Here is an 18,400-nt window from a genome sequence, read left to right on the forward strand (position 1 = left end):
GATTTTTTTAAACTCTTTTTTGTATAAGTTTTGATTATACTAATTTGAAAAGTTTAAAGATTCAATTTATTTAAAATGTTTTTTAACCATATACTGATAAATTTTATTCAACCATTAAGTCTGTATTTGCATACTTTTATAGTAATATAATAAAAATTAAAAAATGAGATAAGCATATACAAAAATAAATTGGTTGATACATAGAGTTAAGAGCAAACTTATCTTTATACATCAATTACCATTAAGGATAAGTGAGAATATTCATTAACGATAAGCAGAAATACTTGATGATATGTATAATACGCTTACTCGCGATGTGTAATAAATAGAATCACAGATTTTAAGTAAGTATATATTTTGATTAAACGATAAATATTAATGTCCTAATAAAACTGTACCAAGTTATGACCAGAATCAAAAATATACTTGAAAAAATAATACAGTTAGTTGACATTTATTGATTAACATCTCAGTATGTTAGAATGGAATGTTTTATTTTGATGTAAAAATGAAAAAAAAAAATCTTTTAAAAAGCAAAATTATTGATAATTTTAGAAAGTTAGAAATTGTGTTCTATTTTCATTGCTACTATGAATAGAAATATATTATTCCTATTTTTGGCTTACTTTGAGTGTTTCGTTTGTTTGTCTTTATTCAAATATTATGATAGGAAATTTAAAGTTATAATAATTTTTAAATAATACATAAGCTCAGTTCTTCTAAATATATAATCCTCTGAACTCACCATAAGGTTAATTTATAAAAGCTCAAGATAAAATCTAACTTTTGACAAGATAAAGTTTAATTTGTTTTCAATATTTTTCATGTTAAATTAGTGCATAAATCTAATGATTAGCAGGTGGTCAGAAATGATTAGTAAGTGGTCAGAAATTTAGAACATAAGTAAATGCCTTTTTTTACATCAATTTTTCTATAATTTTTCTCCTTTATCTTTAAATTTTGACAACTACATCATAGTTTTGGTGGTATTTAAAAAAAAAAAATTTTAATTAGCCGTATGGTACTTTTTATTCATTCAACTGATCTTTTGTCTTTTTTGCATGTAAGCTGGCTAGTTCCAGCCAAAAGTTTGTTCCAGCCAAAAGTTGGCATCAGCTATTGGTCCTTTTCTTGTTTCAACATATCATGACGTTAGAATTATAGGGTTCAATCTCCATTTTGTAATGTTGAGAGAGTTTAATTTTTTAATTATTTAAAAGTTATACAGCTGTTGTTTATATTTATAAAATACATGTTTTTTGTTATTTATAATTTATAATAAATCTTATATTATTAATTTTATAATTTTTAAAATTGTTTACAAATTAATTCAAACTTAAATAAATAAGGTTAAAACAATGAAATAGGATTAAAACAATGGAAAAACAAAAACATATATTTTTAAATATTATATAAATATTATATTAAATATTATATTAAATAATAAGGTTAATATATTAAAACTATAATTTAGAGCATAAGAATAGTATATTAAATAAAAACAGAAAACTAAGTTTTTCTTACCACAAAAATTGGAAGATAGAACCTTATAATTGTCATGTTATAACATATCAAATTGTGTACAATTCCATATGTTATTTTGTCTTATACCAATCTATATTACTTGATAAATAATGTGTTCCAAACAATCAATTTAACAAATTTGATATTTGGACCTTTTTAATTTAACGAGTTTAACAAATTTTTAAAATTTAAAAGAATATAACAAGTTATGTTAGATTCTCTTAACATTACAAAAGGGAGATAAAACATTATTATTCTAACATCACAACGCTGGAATGTCGTTACTGTATAACACAAACCAAATTTATTTTTTAGGTTTCCATTTTTGTTTTAATTTAACTTTATATTTGGAGTATAATCTTTATCAGGAATATAAATTATAAGAAATTAAATATACGATATGAGATTTTCTGGCATACTCATTGTAATTAAGGTCCTTTTTAAGAAAATCAGTTATTAGTTTAACAATTGAGATATTTCTGTAAAATATCTGGTCTGTAAGATAAATGATTTGAAAAAATCATTTATCTTACAGACCAGACAAAAATCTTACTATATACAAGCAATCTTTTAAAGTTTATTTAAAATGTAATATGAATCAAGATTTTATGTTGTATAATTTAATATAATATAATTGTGGTATGTTATGGAATCCTAACTTTAGCTTTAATATCCAGACCTGTGAAATCTCAAGTTTTTTAATTTTTAATGAAGCTTTTGCTTGGTGCTGTAATTACTTTAACTATTGCAAAGACACATTGACAATAGAATATTCCTTAAGGAAATAGAAAAAATAAAGAGCTCTATCTTTTTTAGGAAATTTATGGATTTAAATATTTTGTAAAAGTTCTAGCTCTATTGATCTATAATCACTTCTAAATTAAGGACGTTTTTTAATTTTATTTAAAACAATTATGAAGAAAACCCACTGAAAAAAACCCTGAAGAAGTTCAAAAGGAGACTTTATAAATCTTAAATTATATAAACTTAAATTATATATCTTAAATTTTGTGTAAACAAAAAAAAAATCTCCAAGAAATTTTTTTTTTAATTTAAGCAGAAGTTGTGTTAAACAAAAATAAACTTACATTTATTTCATTTCATTTAAAAACTAAGTTAACGTCAAAAATAAGATTTTTATTAAAAGTTTCTATTTATGTTTTACTAATTTGCCTTAACTACGTTGAGTATCAATACTAGACAGTATAAATTATTTTTTGTCACTTTCAAAAATGATGAAAGTTTAAGAGTTTATGATTTCTCAAGGCAATTTTCAAAACCAGGTTTCTCCAGCTTCCTTTACATTGTTTTTTTGGTTCACGTTGTTATTTTTAAAGTCAAGTTTTTAAAAATTTTTTTGAGTATACCTTTTAGAGCGTAATTTTTCATGCTAATTTTTTTTGGTTGTCCTGACATGGTTATTAGTCCTAATTTTCAATTCGTATTGCTGTATTTAATTAAATTTTTCTAGGAAACATTTTCTTGACTTGTCATTCCACAGTAGACTATTTTTATGTTGTTTTTTGTGGTGGGCCTATTACTTGCAAATGTTTTGCAACATCAGATTCTTTCATTTATTCAAGTACAGAATCTACCATCAGAAATATAGTATATAAAATGAAGATAAAACAAATAACAAATATATAAAAAAAGAATTTTAAATTGAAGATTTAAATTTTAAATTCTTTTTAGCAACCATTTTATCTTAAACGTTTCTGACCACCTGTTACAAGTTTGTATTGATAAATTAAACGTACTCTATTTATAAAAAAAGTTATTTTTCTAAAACCAATTTAAAAAGAAAAAAAGTTTGTTTATATTTTGTCTAATTGATTTTTCATTAACTTTAAATTGTAGAATGGATTTAGAAAATGAAGCTGTCAAAATTTATCAAAAATATATTGAAGAAGATCTTGATTTGCCAGTTTCACTAGCTGCAATTAAGACACTAATCCACATTATAGAGGTATCTAAAGCTGAAACAATGCAGGGATTAGATGGTGATTTGAATATTGTGATTAATTATCTTAAAGCCAATAAAGTAAGTTTAGATTCTGTAACATCTTTCACCTCTGGATGTGAATTGCTGAAACGCACTATAACTTTAAAAGCAAACGAGGCTCTCTTATCGAAAGACTTTTCTATAACCAAACAAGTCCTTGTAGAGGGTGGACTTTTATTTTTGAATAATGCTATAAATGCAAAATATAAAATTGCACATTTAAGTCAACAGTTTATTAAAGATGGCTCTGTCATTTTGACACATGCCAGTTCAAAAGTGGTTATTCAGTTACTAATTGAAGCATCATTACAAAATAAGCGTTTCACAGTATTTTGCACAGAGACAATGCCTAACAAACAAGGTTGGAAGACACATAACATTTTAAAGAACAATGGTATTTCATGCAAAGTAATACTTGACTCTGCTGTTGGTTATATAATGGAACAAGTTAATATGGTGCTGTTGGGTGCTGAAAATGTGGTTGAGAGTGGTGGAATAATAAACAAAGTAGGAAGTTTCCAGTTAGCTGTTGTAGCAAAGGCAATGAACAAACCTGTTTATGTTGCTGCTGAAAGTTTTAAATTTGCACGAGTATATCCATTGAAACAGAAAGATATCTCAAACATATTTAAATATAAATCAAATGAAGACGGGCATCCCATGACTGATTACACGCCTCCGTCATACATTACTCTTCTATTCACAGACTTAGGAATTTTAACTCCTTCTGCTGTTAGTGATGAACTAATAAAGCTGTATATGTAAATTTTAATTACAAAAAAATTTAATGTTGCTATGGTTTTTTTCTAACTACTTTTAAGTTTATTCAAAATTTTAATTAGTTTTTGTATGTTAATTTTTTATGGTAGGTTAATTTAAAAATTTTTTCCTTTTAGTTCATACATTTATATTTGTTATTTATACAAAAAAAAAATTCAAAAACATCATCACAAAATAATTGTGCCAATATCTAATATTTTATGCAAAAAAAAAATTATAAATTTATAAAAAAATTATGTAACTAACATTATTCACCATTTTTAATATTTTTATAGTTACCTAGTTGTTTCAGAATTCTCTATCAAATTCTGCCAAGAAAAAATAATTTGTAAGAATGAATTTTATTGGTTCAAATGAGTTACCATACAAAGAAGCAATGGATCAAGTTCATGCGTACAACTCTAAACTGCTGCTTGAAAGACGCTTGCGTATGCCATATATTGATAGTCAAACTGGCTTAGCTCAACAAGACTGTCATCTTTGGGTGAGTAGAGTTCAACGTTGTGCACCATTAAGAGAAGGTCAAGTTTACAGTTATCCTTCACGCCGATGGAGAGTAAGGCGTAGACCTGATTTCACAGGCTCTTCTAAACCAATGGAAAAACCAAAACCAATCGAAAGCATTGAACATCATGGTACTAGCTTATAATTTATTTTCATGTTTAGAATACTTAATTTTGATTATTTATTAAATAATTATAGTTTATTAATTAATGATAATTTATTAAATAATAATTAATTATTTATTAATGATAGTTTATTAACAAATTGTAGTTTATTAGTTAATGGTAAATAATTAATGATAATTTATAGTTATAATGCATTAATGATAATGGCATTTAATTATGTGTTTAAAATGAATTATGTTACTCTGAATGATTAATTAGATAATAAAATGACATGATTATTGAGGATATTATTTATACTGATGATTAGAATCACAACTTAATTTACATTGTTTAGACTTTGAAAAGATTTTTGGAGATGATTCCAACTCATTTTCAAGAGAAGCATTTCATGTACCATCTACTCCTGTGAGCACTTTAAATCTCAGTAATATTGATCAAGAATATTATGGAGATGAAGCATTTGATTCTGAGTTTGATAGTGATGACGAGTTTGTGAGGAAAAAAAAACGTAAGAATAAACTAAAGGTATGTAATTTCATTTTTATTAAATGTTATTTATGTAATCATAACTTTTTTTGTATAATTTCATTTTAATTTTCTAAAGTAAGATTTTTAATTATATTTACTTTTTGTAAGTTAACAAACAAGAACACTCTTTTTTATCTTTAATTTTACGTTTTTGTTCAGAAAAAAATCATAGGCCATGATAACAAGTTTAGTATGGGGATTACAATATTATAAATATTACTCATTTTTCACATTTATCAGTATTTCTCAAGATATCTTGAGTAACTATCAAAATTATCCTCGTTAAAAAAACAACTCATTTTTCTAACTTATTATAAATTTGAATATATAGGAATACACAGAGCTATTGCAAGTTGATTTTAATGAAAAAATAATAACTGCAGCAGGTATAGTAATGACATTAGTAAATGTTTGTTTAAATATTTTTGAAAGTTGTCTTTCCGAAGAAGTGTAAAACACTTTCTGTGATTTTCAACAACTTATAGCACACTTTGCTTGCTTTTTTCATCTTTTGTGAGGGACGATAAAAAGTCATGTATCAATTTTACACCTCTCATAGCAATATCATTAACAACTTAATTGTTTTTTAGAAATTTCATTGCTTTAAAGATAGTCTTTATTCCCTATCCAAGTTTGCGCTGTAGTTTTCAGATATTCAGTGTTCTCAATAAAAGTTTCAAACAGAAGCCAAGAGTTTTCTCCAATCAACGATGGAATTTTTGTATTTTCTGTCACTTCATTTTCTGTCACAGCTTTTTTGAAAACAATGAAAAAACTGCAATCTCCTTGGTTAAATACCAAAAATGATTTTTAAATATTCTTGAGGTCCTTTCTGATATTTTCTTGTTGATGACTTTGAAGTCCTGTTACTCATTGAAAAGTTTCATGTCATTGAAAGGAGTGTAAACTCTAATGGGCCATGCTAACCAGTGCTTGACATACACAAGATCATTAAAAAGACATACAGTATTGGACAAAACATTTGCAACCAACATTGAACAATGCTAAAAAGTGTTCCTAATTTTACATGTCTTAAAAACGAAACGAATTATACTACCACAGCAAACAATTCAGGAGTCTGGAGTCATAGCATGCCATGACATGAGCAATCAGCTGACAGGTGACAGTGCACAGGCAGAATTTCGTTGACAAGTGCCATTTTGCAGCAGACAAAACAAGTGCAACCTTTTTGGTTTGTTTCATTTTTTTAAGTCTGGTCCGTGTCAACGTCCCGGAAGTTTTTTAATAATTAAAGGAAGTATCCAGAAGTTTCCAGAAGCATGCAGAAGCTTCCAGAAGAAGCATCTGGAAGCATCCGGTAGAATCCAGAAATATCCAGAAACATTCAGAATGCATCCAGAACATCTGGACGCATCCAGAAGCTTCCAGAAGCATTGAAAAGAAGCATCTAGAGTCTTCCAGAACAGGTTCACACAGGTTCATTTTACTATATAAGAGACATGTAAATCGACATGTAATTCAGTCAGTATATGGAAGTCAATCAGTCAGTATTATCAAGACAGTTTATCGAAGTGAGTTTTATCAAAGTGTTTTATCGAAGAACATCAATACAAGAAGTGAAATACAACAAGTGTTTCACTACATCAATAAAGTCCACATCCAACCAAGACGTAAGTGGAATGTCACAAAAAAGTATTTGTGATAAATATCGCATGAAAAAATGGACTGTATCAAGACTATGTTCCAAATATCGTTCTACGGGGAAGTTGGCAGCAGATAACAAAGGTGGAAGACCACGTTCCACCACTTCTAGAGAGGGTTCTATGATCGTCAGATCCGTCAAGAAGGATCCCTGGATATCATCAGTCGAGATACAAAAATAATTGGAGCTGCCTGTATCGGACCAAACAATCAGGCGACGTGCTGTTGAAGCCGGATTGTTTTCTCGACGCCGTGCAAAGAAACCGCTGATTTCACTAAAATACCAGAAGAAAAGACTCCTGTTTGCTACATCTCATATTGACTGGAATGTGCAGAAATGACGAACTGTCCTGTTCATGAATGTCCTGTCCTGTGATGAATCGAAGTTCAACATCATTGGGAGCAATGGCGTTTGCCGTGTACGTCGACCGGCCGGAAAACGCCTCGATTTATGTTACTGCCATAAGACCGTGAAGCATGGTGGAGACATTGTAATGGTCTGGGGGTGTTTTTCTGCTAACGGCCTAGATCCAATACATCGAAACGATGGAATAATGGACCGTTTCATGTATAAAAATATCCTGAAAGATGTTATGTTACCACATGCTGAATGGAATATGCCAATAAAATGGGTTTTTCAGCAAGTCAACGATCCGAAACACACTGCAAAAGTAGTCAAGCAGTGGTTTCAAGACAACCACCTATCAGTGATGGATTGGCCGTCCTAATCTCCGGATCTCAACCCTATTAAGAACCTGTGGGAGATCGTCAACCGCAGAATTAATCATGAAGGTGTTTGTAATAAGGATCAACTGTTTGAACAAATCCAAAAGGCCTGGGCAGCGATTCCACAAAGTTTCATTGATCACCTGATCGAATCTATGCCTCAAAGATGCAAGGCTGTGATAGCAAAATACAGCTTGGTCAACATTTTATCGAGTTGCACTTGTTTTGTCCAGAAGGAAATCAACTTTTTTTAATACTTTTAATTAGTTTATTAATTTTCGTGTACAAATAATGAACTTTGTGATGAATAAAACTTGAAGAACTTTGTCTCTAAACAGTTACATAGTTATTTCTCTAAATTGAAAAAATGCAGCACTTTTATATAAAGAAACTAAATTAGCATTTTTTGGTTGCACTCGTTTTGTCTAATACTGTATATATCTCAGTTTCACAGAAGTTCCCTCATAGGTCATGGAATCTCTAAAGAGGTACATTTTAGCAGCGTATATCACAGACAATATCCATCTTGCATAATTAAAGTCCCCAGTCTTGTACCAATGTACACCTTTATCTGGAATTTTCCCAAGAAAAGTTGCCATAAATTCTGTACATTCCTTGTAATCATTTCTTAGTAAGAAATTCTTATTCTTGAGCTGTTCTTTGAAAATAGAAATGGCAGAATCTTGCTGTAGCTTCATATTTCTGACTTTATTATTTAAGCATTTGAAGTCATCCTTGCCCAAGATAAAGTCCAATTTTTTTGTGGAACTCTTTAAATTATTCATTATTTGGGCTGTGATGTCCAAATAGCACTTTCCAGTTTTTCCCATACGCAATGTCTGCATGCAAAATAAAACAACTTTTTTTCTAATAGAATTTCAATTTTTATGCATGCACCATTCTACCTCCCTATGTTTGAAGCAGTTGTGTCAAAAGACAATCCAACTACATTATCTACTGAATCTCATTGGTGTACAAGAGAAAATTTAGCAGTGACTTGACTAGACCCAGTGCTATTCTTTATTTCTTTAATAACTAACAATTTACCTTGTTCGTAACTTGAAGTTCCTGAAACTAGTATTGCTAGTCTATCTGACTGTTCTTCCATTCTTCCTGATCCTCCATTACTTTCCTGTCCCAGTGCAAAACACAAAATTTAGGAGCCACTAATGATTTTATTTTATCTTCCATTATGGCTCTATTTTCTTGTCAATATCGGTGAAGTTTTTGAAATTGCCACAGTGTATAAGTCAACTCAACTACTTTTTAGCATTGCAGCTGTGATCCCTGTTGGTTGATAAAAGGAATAGTTTTAAGCAGTCAGCCATTTGACAAACCTTTTAAAGGATTAGTAGGTGATTTTACGAACAGTTTTTTCTTAGGCTTTTTTAGGGGAAGAAAATCTTTATCTGAAAAATTGAGATCTTTATTTACTCTCGAATTTTCTGAAATCACTTATGTTAATTGCTTTATAACATTTTTTTTGTGTGTGTACTTTTCACTTGATTGTTCTTTTTTTTTAATAATTTTGCAATTTTCTTGTATAATCTTTGTCAACAAAACTTAAAATGACTTTTTTTTCCATCTTTTAAAGCATCTAAAAACTTTAAATCTTCCTTTTGTTTAGTGTTCCATAATTGATATTTGAACAATATTAGCTGCTTTTTGATGTGCAATATAAAAAAAGTTTTTCTAGTTAATATAAAACAGCTGGGATTTTTATAATTTCTACCTTAATGCTTTGTTAAGGTACCTCATGTTTAGTTGGTACTCGGTTTGAAGGTAATTGTTCCAGACAATTCAGATTCACCAACAACCAAATATGGCATTTTGAATGTTTAAAACTTTAAAACTTTCACAAAAGACACTGCATAGAACAAAACGAAAAGGTGACCATATGAGCATCAAAACAAGACAGCAATTACAATTTGATAATTTAATAGACTACTATTTTAATGTGCTGCAGTGCTGCTAACTTAGTACTTAAAACTATTCTGAATCGGTTTTTTTTTAATCCCCATATTAAACTTGTTATCATGATTTATTTTTTTTGAACGTATTTGTAGAGTAAAAGTTTACTTGTTTGTTTAGTTTTAGATTAATAGTAATCTAAAATCTTTGAAAAAACTAAAAAAAAAAGTTTGGGGGGGACTTGGAACAAGGGTTAAGATTAACATTTTGGGCTAAATTTTGAAAATGAGAGTTTATAGGCTACCCATTGCTAGAAAATAGCCGGGGAGATCGATATTTTTAAACTTTGATTTTTTCGGAGCACCCTAATATATATATATATATAGATATGAATTGTTGTAGTTAAGATTTTTCTTTTAAAATAAAATTTAAAAGATGAAACATTTTAATCAAATTTTGTTGTTTGGGCACAATAGACACGTCTCTTCTATTTTTTTCAGGTCTTATATTAGAACATCACAGTCGCTGAAAATAAAATTTTTTTTTTTTCAGCTTTATGATAAAAAAAATGTACATAAAAAAAAATTTATTATTTAAATAACTGACTTTTTAATTGACTTAAAAATTAAATAATTTAATAAAATTATTTCAATTAATTAGTTATTTAAATAACTCAGCAGATAAAATAAAAACTTTAGTTACTTAAAATCTAATTAATAAAATTTTTGAGAAAGTTTTGTTACTTACTAAAGCAACAAAGTGAAAAATTTTTAAATTGTACATTAACATCTATAGAAATTTATGCTAGTTCATATAATAACTCCAAGTTATTAAAGTTTTTTGTTATAATCAGGTTGCTAAAATTCTAGAATGTTTTCTAAGTTCTTTATATATTCAGATGAATTTAGGAATCTTTTCTTTTCTATGACAACAAAAAGGGGAAAAAAAATGCTCTTGCCATGAAACTTGCAGAGAAAGTACCTATACTTACTAAAGATGAGATTAGCAGACTTGTCGGTGAAGAACGAAAGCGTCCGTATGGATGTCAAAGTAAGTTGTTAAAATTTTCTGAAACTATTTACATTGTTTAATTATTGATAACTCTAGAATATTCAAATTAAATTGTTTTAGTATGTAGCAAACGTTATAAAAACCAACAAGGTCTTCGTTATCATTATGAACACTTTAACCATGAGGTTGAAGATTTCAACACTAATGATACTGTTATTGAGACTATTGTAGACCAGCCTCCAAATGATCATGTGTCAGGGGCTAAGCGTCAAAAAGGAATGCCACCAAGCTTATATTGTGACTTCTGCCTCGGAAATATCGACGAAAATAAAAAAAGTGGAAGTTCTGAGGAGTTAATATCTTGCTCAGATTGCGGGCGATCAGGTACGTAAATTTTTTGTCAATTTAGCGTCGATTGTCTCAAGTATAGTTTTGAAAAGTGCTATTTTTTATGTAAAGGTCATCCTTCATGTTTACAGTTTGATGATAATCTAGCAACGCAAGTAAAGAAATACAAATGGCAGTGTATTGAGTGTAAATGCTGTTGTTTATGTGGGACTTCAGACAATGATGTATGTTTTTATGGTTTGTTTTTGTTGAAAATGTTTTACAATTTTTAATTTTAATTATCCCAATTTTAAGTATTTTTATATTTTTTATACTATTTATATGTTTTCTGTTTAAATAAAAAAAGGATAAAGAATATGATAAATATAAAGTATAGTTAAAGATTAAGGTATATAAATAGTATAAATAAAGAATAAAGAATAAATAATAAGAAGAGAAATTCTAAATACAAAAAGTTTTCTTTTATTACAATTTAAAAAAAAATTATTTTATAATAATTTTTTTTTAAATTGTAATAAAATTATATATGACTCAGTTTTTTTTAAAAAGGGGAATTTACTCAAAACTACTTAAGGAAATTTCCCCTTTTAAAAAACATTGATTCATATAATGTTTAAAGCTTTGTTTAAGTTCACAAAATGATGATTTTTGTTGAAGATATTTTGGGAGTGTAAACATGTGCACTCATGTAAAAGAGCTCTTTTTATTGGATTGGAGTTTAATTTAGTAGTTTTATTTTAAAAAATTTTTTTGTATTTCATTTTTTTTAAGTTTTTTCAAGTTACCGCTAACATCACTGTCTAAACATTAATGTACTCAAAAACACACTTGTGTTTTTAATGTAGAGTGTAAAGTTTGTAATTTTATTTTCTAATGGGGCAAGTTCACTTCATCATCCCAAGTTTACTATGTCATGATGCTTAACTAATTTAGCAAACTCTTTGTTTTACAAGTTGCTGCATCTGTTTCATTGTTAGATAGGCTTGCAAAATATTCATGAGACTCTGCATTTACTTAAAGCTATATAGATATTGCTGTTAATGATGATGATATATATAGATATTGCTGATAATGATGAAACTAGTATCTGATTTTCAAAGAAATAAAAGTGCCAAGATTATCCAACATTGGTGACTGCTTACAATCTATTTCTAGCGGTGCATATTTGTCTTTATGTTAATATAGGAGAGTGGTATAACTGCTTTTGATAAGTTGTTGTAAAAAATTTACAACATTTTTGTACACAAGATTTAATTGATAACAAAAACATTTTGATGTTTTAAAATTATATACATTTTGCTTGCAAGCAAAACACAAAACAACATCTGAAAAAACAATTGTTTTTAAAAGTTTTAGACATTTGCAAACATTTTTGTAAAATACCAGTTTTTATTGTTACATTTAATTTTTTTATTGTTTTATTTAATATCATTACATCCATTATTTAAAATCTATTCTTATATAATATGTTTTTGATGGATGATATAGTACACACATGTTTTTTGAGTTGCTTATTATAGTTTTGAGCCAGATGTATTTCTGAGAATAAATGTTTGATTTGTCATTGCCTAAACATTCATAGATTTTGAAAAAAGTAATCCATAAATATGTTGTAGAATAATAACCTTTTAAAGGTCATATTGCCATAATAATGTTGTATAAGCATAAATATGTTGTAGAACCTTTTTTCTGTTTGATAATTTATTTTAATTTTTTATGTATTTGTGAGTTGTATTTTGCAATTTTTATCATTTTTTTGTTTACAAGGATCAGTTGTTATTTTGTGATGACTGTGATCGTGGTTATCATATGTATTGCTTAGTACCTGCAATCTCTGAACCTCCAGAAGGTTGGTTTTTTTTTGTTTTGTTTTTTTGTTGTTACTTTTTTAAGTTGATTTTAGTTAAGGATAAATATTATGCAAATCGGATTACTCACAATACTATGCAAGGCTGGATTACCCACAGGGCACATAGAGCCCAGGTTTGCTTAAAAAATTTAGTGAAATTTAAAAGTAAAGATTTTTTTGAAATAACAAAAAAAGTCATTTTTGAAAGACAGTGAAAAATAGCAAAAGTAACAAAATTTAAGTATTTCTATACTGAATCAATAAATCTATTTGATTTACTTTCATTCAAACAACTTTGATTTTAATTATGTAGATCTATATTAACATAATAAATGTTTGTTGAACATGATAATAGTATTCATTATCTTTTTCTTTTTAATTAAATGAAAACTATTTAACAAATTATTTTCATTTTTAATTTATATAATCCAGTGTTTGATTACATTAGTATGTAGCTAATATTTTGTTGATTATTGGTATTGTTGTGTCTTAGTATTGGTATTGTTGTGTCAACAACTAAGTCGAGACTTAGTTGTTGAAAAGTTAGAAATTGAAAAGTTGACTTTTATTTTATTATTTTTAACTATTTCAGTGATGTTTTTGGAACTAATTTATTGCAGGCCTTAAACGCAGGCTAGAGCAGGTTTTGTCCACTCCCGTTGTCCCCTATCTTTTTTTTCTTTTTTTTAATAATCCATTTTGAACGAGAACAAAATAAAGTAGAGGGTTCAACAAGTGTTGCAATCTCAACAAAGTGTTGCACTCAACAAAGAATTGTTCTTAGTATCAAAATGCTTTTTCAGCAAGGAGGAAAACAAAATTTTGTTAGGCACTTGTTAAGGATGTAGTTCAGGATCTGTGTCTGAAACACAAACTATTACATTTTAATTGTGATGTTTAACAATGAATTAACCTAAATCTCTGGGATGACTGGAAGAGTTTATTCATTTAGGAGATTTTGGAGATAAATTTGAAAAAAAATTATTTTATTTATTTTGTTTTATCTTTTGGTAAAGTAATAAGATCAGATCCATCAGATTTCTAGGAGTGATTGAATGTTGGATTGTCTATATTAATGACATTGTTAAAGATTTTCCAAAATTCTCTAGAACCTAACTTCTGAAATGAAAATACGAGATTTAGTAATCTGGGATTAATGCACCATAGAGTCAAACAAATTTTGATATTTAACTGACTTCAAATATGCAGCAAAACTTTATGCTGATGATGCCAGTCGATGATAAAGAAAAAGTAGAAACAGTTCAAGCTGACTTAGATAAAGCTGTCGTTTGGTCCAAAAAATGGTTAATTTCTTTTAATTTTGACAAATGAATCCTTGAGATTATGTAGTAGGTGCAATTTTCAGTGGAGTGTCAAAAACATCAGCGCAAGTGCCATTACAAAAAAAAACCATGAACAGAATCCTAGTCAGCTTTAAGATTTTACACTCCAGTGCTATAGGGGTCAATGGTACTAGAGACTAACCAATAGCAACAATAGTTGGAGATCGTAATTAGAGACAATACTTAAAGATTGATAATTTTTTACTTTTCAAGTGTACGTCACAGATGAGATGTTTTTATATTGTCAAGTGTACCGTCACAGAGATGTTTTTATATTGAAATATTAAAAATTAAAAAAAAAATTTGTTAATATACTTAATTCAAAAGTACAACATTTATTTATAAAGTACAAAGTAAAAACAAAGTTTATTTCAGCAAAATCTTTTGCAAAGTCATCTTCTACTATCATGACTACCTTAGATAGGTAAATAAGTCAATGTTACTGGGCAAAACGAAGTAGAAATTCATTTAAGGTGAGGATTTCGTTGTGTTTCTGAATAAGAGCAATCCCACACTCTGCCATTGTCATTTGTCAATTATTGACAACCTTTATCAAGTTGACTCGATGCTTCAAATTTTGGTAGCAAGCATCTGATTCCCATACTTCTGGATCTTTCAAATGGAAACTTGGCCTTTTTCTTTTCTGTGATACTCTAGGTCACAAACTATTCAAAGTTGTTAAAGTCTTAAGCCACACATTGAGTAAACTCAGTGTAAGCTGAATCAGCAAATATAAAGCCATTTGTGAACTGGTGACATCTGCATAGTTAGAAATTGTCTTTTTTGTTTGTCATTATGTTCGAAACGTTCTTCTTGAGAAAGTTGCATGAGGTTGTCTTTGAACATTGGCTTTTTAAATCTAAAACTTTCGTATGTTTTCATATGCATTTAATGTAAAATGATATTACATATTAAAATATATAAAATAAAATGTTAAAATCGGAGCTAGCAGACGGCATATCCGTTTGCAGTCAATCTTGTTGAATTGATTGGTTGCTTTGCCGAACTGCCAAACTTGTTTTTTGTTGCAGCTGCAATTTAGAGTTAATAAAATGGAGTTAAAGAAATAATTTATTTGTAAAGAGGTGGTGGCTGAAAAATACAAGAGTTCAAGTTCATAAAAGGTTGGTTGACCGTCACTTAAATGTACATACATTTTTTGAGTGGTGAAGAAGCTCTGCATTGACTTAAAGCTATATAGCTATTGCTGTTAATGATGGTGATATATATAGATATTGCTGATAATGATGAAACAAGGTTCTGATTTTCAAAGAAATAAAAGTGCTAACATTATTTTTTACTGATCATGAAATAGACGTCAGCAACATACTTTAGGTTGAATGCTAATGTCTTATAACTCAGCTCATGTCTTGATTCTTTGTTAACTCAACTCTTTTCATGACTCTCTGAACGCAACTCTTGTCTTGACTCTCTGTTAACTTAACTCATGTATTGACTCTGTTAATTACAATTAAAAAAATAATGTTGCAATCCATCTGTCTGATAAAAGACATGGTTTGCAGTCATCTAAGGAAGTGATGTAAATGCTTAACGAAATAAAGATTGATATCTACATTGCGTATCTCTATTTTATGATGACGCAGCCAAATGTTAAAGTTATATCTATTTTCCTTAACAACGGATGAAAATTATTGCAAGCATTAATAGAAAGGCTTATTCAATGTTGTCTTTAAGTTTTAGTTTCTTGATAAAAATCAGAAGTTAGACGTAAAATTTTTTTGTGAAATGCTAGATTATCCCGTACAACACTGCCATTGTGATTTGGAAGTTGATTTCATGGTCTTTATTTAAAATGTTGAAAATAGATACTCAAGTAAATACGGTGTGACAAAAATTGTAGTATATTAAGTGTATGGTTGAATTTTGGGTTTACATGTTTTGTCTTGTTTACTTCTTGCGATCTGGAGCGCTGATTCTCAACAATAAAAACGTGAAAAAGTATTCTAGGATTTTTAATGAATCAAGAAAACTTTATATACTACGATCTTATTTTGTTTTACCAATAAACTTCAATTTAACAACAGTTTTTATATAGAAAGTGTTTAGGTTATACACATCATTTGTTCTAATCTACAATATTAAAGATTAATTTTATTCAAGACCCAATCCTACAAAACGATTAATCCGGTCTTGTTACTTTAGCGACCATTAAAATCAATAACTTTGTTTTTAAAATGTAATTTTATAGCATTTAAGCAATCATACAATCATAGAAATTATGTTATTTATAATTAAAAATATTATTATTCAGAGTTTATATTCGAAATACAATAATTTTTTTTTAATATATATATACAACTAATATTTTAGGCAGTTGGCAGTGCCAATTATGCGAAGCACGAGTTAAAGGAGATGATGTACGTAAAGTCGCTGTACTTCCAGAGCATATGGATTCAAGATAATATCGTTTTTACAAAAACTCTTATTTCTGATATAGGCTATATATAAACATTTCAATTGTTAATTTGTGTATAAAAAATAATAAACCACTTAAAAAGACTAATTGAAGTATGTTATTCAGTGAAATATATTTATCCACTAAAATGTAAATTATAGTTTAGAGTTTTGCTAGTGTTGAAATTCAAGGTTGTTTTTTTTTTAATTTAAATTTCGTTCCTTATTTTTCTCTATATCGAAAGATGTTGTTGGCTTAGCATAGGAACAGCACACACGCACACATAAATATATATATATATATATATATATATATAGAGAGAGAGAGAGAGAGAGAGAGAGAGAGAGAGAGAGAGAGAGAGAGAGAGAGAGAGAGAGTCATAAAAACTAACCTAAGATAGCGTTATAAATAATGCCGTTTTTATTATACTTCTAGAAATCTTATGATCCTCTTTTCATATCAGCTTCTATACAAGTTTATACTTGCATATTGTACACATGTAATCGTAAATATTTTGTTATTGTGGAAAATGAATTATATTTAAAATCTTTGCTAAAAAAAATGTTACCGTTGTAACAAAACAATTACAATAAAGTAAAAACTAAAGTTGATACATGATTTCTTTTTGTCACGTAATAAATATTTCCCAATAAAATTTATTGGGAAGTTTCCCAATAAGTATTATTAATGCTATGAAACATTTGTATAATAATGTATAATGTAATATTTTGTAATAATATTATTCAAAATTTTAAGTTAGCATAAGTTCAAAATTTGCATAAAGTTTCGTATATGTTTTATATAGTTTTTGTCGCTCCACTAGAATAAAGTCTACTAGAGCAGGGCACCGTTAGATTTCCAGTTTATAGAAGCTAACTTCTTCTATTGTAGAATATTTGTAATAATAATATATAACTGAGCCGAATAAAATAAATAATTTGTTATTAATTTTTAATCCAATTTGAAATCAAAAAGTCAATCTTGAAACTTATTCGAGACTCATATTTATAATTATAGATGCACTTGAAGTAGTTAAAACAATATTTTGCTTTGTTGAATAATTTAGTATTTATACAGATAGTATATATTCACGGATTTAGTCAATAGCGAATTAATGAAAAATATCGCGAAAAACAGGGTTCGGGGCAAAGACAATGAGTAGGTGGTAGCAGAAGAAGATCGTACAGTAACCATTTGAATTTATAATATTTGTTTAAAACAGAAGAAGAATTAACTTTGGTAAAATACTTAAAAACCTAGATGGTCAATGTAGTTCATTTTTCTGCAATTTTGAAAATTTTATCAGTAATGAGTAATCTTTAGTTGATAAACCTTTTATTAATGTATAACCGTGAGAGTCATGTTAACATTTTTATTATTGAGCAAAAAGATCGAATCTTTCTATTATTCAGTTGAAGATTGAACATAATTTTAATTTTATCCTCACATAACTGACAAAATGCAACCCTTGATCGTGGTGTTTTTGGTCCATTTAAAAAAATTTTTTTAAAGTGGTATGAATCTTCTTAATAATAGTATTGAGGTTGAAACTACACTTGGCAATTTCCCACCAGCATCGTCTATTTCGTTAAGAGAAACATCTGTGACTTAAAAATCAACATCATCTATTGTTTCTCCTTAAAAAAAATTTTTTTAATTAAAATCCAAATT

At 28.1% G+C, this 18,400-nt stretch overlaps 2 protein-coding genes across 3 annotated transcripts; both read left to right on the forward strand.

Annotated features, from left to right (window-relative positions):
- The first annotated feature begins 138 nt into the window (after positions 1 to 138).
- On the forward strand, positions 139 to 4,318 carry LOC100215587 (translation initiation factor eIF2B subunit alpha). Its single transcript, XM_065804904.1, has 2 exons — positions 139 to 344; positions 3,382 to 4,318. Exon 2 carries the CDS (start codon positions 3,383 to 3,385, stop codon positions 4,289 to 4,291), a length of 909 nt encoding a protein of 302 aa, XP_065660976.1. The 5' UTR covers positions 139 to 344; position 3,382; the 3' UTR covers positions 4,292 to 4,318.
- Positions 4,319 to 4,422: 104 nt separating this feature from the next.
- On the forward strand, positions 4,423 to 16,914 carry LOC100200083 (zinc finger protein ubi-d4 B). 2 transcript variants are annotated; one of them, XM_065804902.1, is made up of 7 exons: positions 4,423 to 4,941; positions 5,270 to 5,460; positions 10,671 to 10,812; positions 10,894 to 11,157; positions 11,233 to 11,345; positions 12,889 to 12,970; positions 16,645 to 16,914. In XM_065804902.1, the coding sequence occupies exons 1-7, from the start codon at positions 4,641 to 4,643 to the stop codon at positions 16,734 to 16,736; spliced, it is 1,185 nt and encodes a 394-aa protein (XP_065660974.1). In that variant the 5' UTR covers positions 4,423 to 4,640; the 3' UTR covers positions 16,737 to 16,914. The 2 variants fall into 2 exon arrangements, with proteins under 2 accessions (XP_065660974.1, XP_065660975.1); XM_065804903.1 differs by having other exon boundaries at positions 10,701 to 10,812.
- The last annotated feature ends 1,486 nt before the right edge of the window (positions 16,915 to 18,400 follow it).

This window comes from Hydra vulgaris, chromosome 09 (assembly GCF_038396675.1).
Source record: "Hydra vulgaris chromosome 09, alternate assembly HydraT2T_AEP".
Taxonomy (NCBI): domain Eukaryota; kingdom Metazoa; phylum Cnidaria; class Hydrozoa; order Anthoathecata; family Hydridae; genus Hydra; species Hydra vulgaris.